Raw genomic sequence first — 2,978 nt, 5'->3', positions numbered from 1 at the left:
TTATTGTGAATATGGGTAGGGTTGACCCGTCTCACAGATTAAGATCCGTGAGACTGTCTCACATGAGACCTACTCATTACAAAACAACTAAAAATTAGTAGGTATATTGTGATACGATCTCATGGACAGATCAATTCTACTCATATTTAAAATAATAAATAATATTTTTAGTATAAAAATTAATATTTTTTTATGATAAGAGATTATCTTACAAAATTGAAAATTTTTACTATTAAAATTTTAATGACGTGTTATTAATTAAAATAATGCAATTATAAAATATCACAGAGACGACCGACTTCCCTATCCCCTATATTATATACACATATGCATCCACCAGCTGTATCATTGACATTTAGTGTTTTCAACAAATTGAAAATGGCGGTGGAGAGCTGTATTATCGGTGGCCTGCCGGAAGATTGCATAGCCAACGCGTTATCTCTCACCACGCCTAAGGATGCTTGCCGCTTGTCTACGGTCGCCTCTACTTTCAGATCCGCCGCCCAGTCCGACGCCGTTTGGGAGCGCTTCCTGCCTTCCGACTACCGCGACATCATTTCCCGATCGATCGACGACTCCGATTCGTTGCTGCGGAGATTCCAGTCCAGAAAGGATCTTTATCTTCATCTATCTGATCATCCCATCCTCATAGACGCCGGCCTCAAGGTAATTTTATATCTTTCCTTTCGTTTCTGCGGATAGAGCGGAGATGATGGTTTTTAACGATGACATATTTCATAATCTGATAAATTTTTTCTCCGATTCACATAATTTAAGATCATGTCGTTTATGTAGCGATTTATTCTCATTTTAATGGTTGATTATATGTTTGGCCATCGTGAATTCTATTCATAAATCAAAATAAATCCTATTGTTTTTAAATTGCATACAGAGCTTTAAGTTGGAGAAATGGAGTGGAAAGAAATGCTATATGCTGGCTGCAAGAGACCTAGAAATTGTGTGGGGCGATACATCTCAATATTGGCAGTGGATACCTCATCCCGAGTCCAGGTAATAGTATCCTCCTGCACCAATTTCAACTAATATACATATGCTCATGGTGATTCTAAGTCCCTCACTGATTCAGGTTCTCGGAAGTGGCAGAACTTCTGGACGTTTGCTGGTTCGAAATTCATGGCTATATAAACACCAAAATGTTGTCTTCCAACACAATCTATGCAGCTTACCTTGTGTTCACGAATAAATCCAGAATGTATGGATTTGATTATCACCCGGTGGAAGCTTGTGTTGGAATCAAAGGACATGAAATGGTCAAACGTACAGTTTGTTTGGACCCAGAGGGAGCACAAAGGCGTAGGTATCAAGTTGTACCAAGACGGCGGCCTGGATCACTGTTCAACCGCTTATGGCACGTACAAAGGCAACAGGATGATGTAGCAATGGAGGGCAGTACAGAGTTGTTGAGGAGCAGAGAGGATGGTTGGATGGAAGTTGAATTGGGAGAATATCTTGTGGAGGAAGGAGAGGATGATTTAGATATGAGTGTGATGGAGGTGAAGGGAGGTAATTGGAAGAGTGGTCTCATTATCCAAGGGATTGAGATTAGACCTAAGAAATGTATCTAAAATGACCATTTCTGTTTCCATCTGCTTGAAGTTTACTTTGGGTAATTCTCATTTCTCTGTTCTATATCCGTTCTCGTTTGGACTTGGCCCGAAGATACCAAAGATCTTGTCTCCACTAGCTGTATTATATCTATTATTAATTAATTTATTGGGATTGTTTACATAGATACTTCGTGTCTTTTTTCACAAAGGGGCTTCTAAAATAAGGAACAAAAAACTTTCTTCTTATATTCTCATCCCCTCCGCCGTTTGCATTCGTAGTTATCGTTTGAAAAGTTCCACCAATGTTGACCAAGAAAATATTTATCTTTTTTATCTGATATAAATTGATTGAAAAACGAATATAACAATATTTTTTAAACAATAAAATAAAATAAATAAAAGTTATATATATTAAATTCAGTGGCCTCTTAGGTGGGTTTCGAGTCGTCTAGGCGGTGATCAGGTAGTTAATGATGTTAATTTTTTCAATAACGCCCAGAGATATCGTTTTTCTAAAAAAAGGGCGGTGAACGATTGTCTAGTGTAAGGGTTAGGCGATCTTGGACAGCACGTTTTAGAACATTGTTTTAAATAAAGAAATAATTTATTTATATTTAGACTATTAGTAACTAAATATAATTTTAATAATTAAATATATATTTATTATATATTTTTATATTCATTAAATTTGTTTAAGTAATTATAATTTTAATATAACTAACGGATAGATAACAAAATTTAAGTAACTTAATCATACTATAAAATTAAAGTGAAATAAAACCAATCTAGATAATTGTAACCGAAAAAGACCGAACAAATTGTGAATGAACTAAATTGATATTTGAATTGTTGAAATAAAAAAATAAAAATAAAAGTATGTGTTGAAATTTAAAAAATAAACAAAAGTGTAATATATGTATCATATAAATATAAAGTTGGAAGAAAAAGTTGGTGTTCTTCTTAATTAGTTACTATCATATCCTCAACTTTAACAAAATAAAATAGATAGAATTAATTATAAAATAGATTACGGAAGATGAATTTAATGATTACTTATGCAATGACCCAATGCTAATTATCATTTTATTTGGCAAGAATTAAGATTAGCTGTTTTAAAATGAGGAATTTAAAATAATTAAATCAAATAATTAAATATTATGTTTAAAATATGTATTAAAAATTATCAATTTATAAACGATATTAAAATATATATTTGAATTTTATAACACACGAGAATTGAAATAAAATAAATAAGGTCAAGTTGTAAACCAAACAATGAAAGAGGACAGAGCGTATTTAGGCTATCACTATCATCTTCCACCTCACCTCTCTTCTCTCTCATGTTGCAACCCGTAACTTTCTCGGTTGATTTCATCATATATGTAGGGGCACTACCCCATGATAGAATCA

General features: G+C 33.5%; 1 protein-coding gene across 1 annotated transcript; it reads left to right on the top strand.

The window, feature by feature from the left end:
- The first annotated feature begins 322 nt into the window (after nucleotides 1-322).
- On the top strand, nucleotides 323-1,777 carry LOC140958327 (F-box protein PP2-B10-like). The gene is made up of 3 exons (XM_073415743.1): nucleotides 323-666; nucleotides 893-1,011; nucleotides 1,088-1,777. The coding sequence occupies exons 1-3, from the start codon at nucleotides 328-330 to the stop codon at nucleotides 1,584-1,586; spliced, it is 957 nt and encodes a 318-aa protein (XP_073271844.1). The 5' UTR covers nucleotides 323-327; the 3' UTR covers nucleotides 1,587-1,777.
- Nucleotides 1,778-2,978: the final 1,201 nt, after the last annotated feature.

Source organism: Primulina huaijiensis, chromosome 15 (assembly GCF_012295235.1).
Source record: "Primulina huaijiensis isolate GDHJ02 chromosome 15, ASM1229523v2, whole genome shotgun sequence".
Lineage (NCBI taxonomy): Eukaryota > Viridiplantae > Streptophyta > Magnoliopsida > Lamiales > Gesneriaceae > Primulina > Primulina huaijiensis.
Note: the sequence above shows the minus strand (reverse complement) of the source record. Positions and strands in the feature narration are given on the sequence as shown.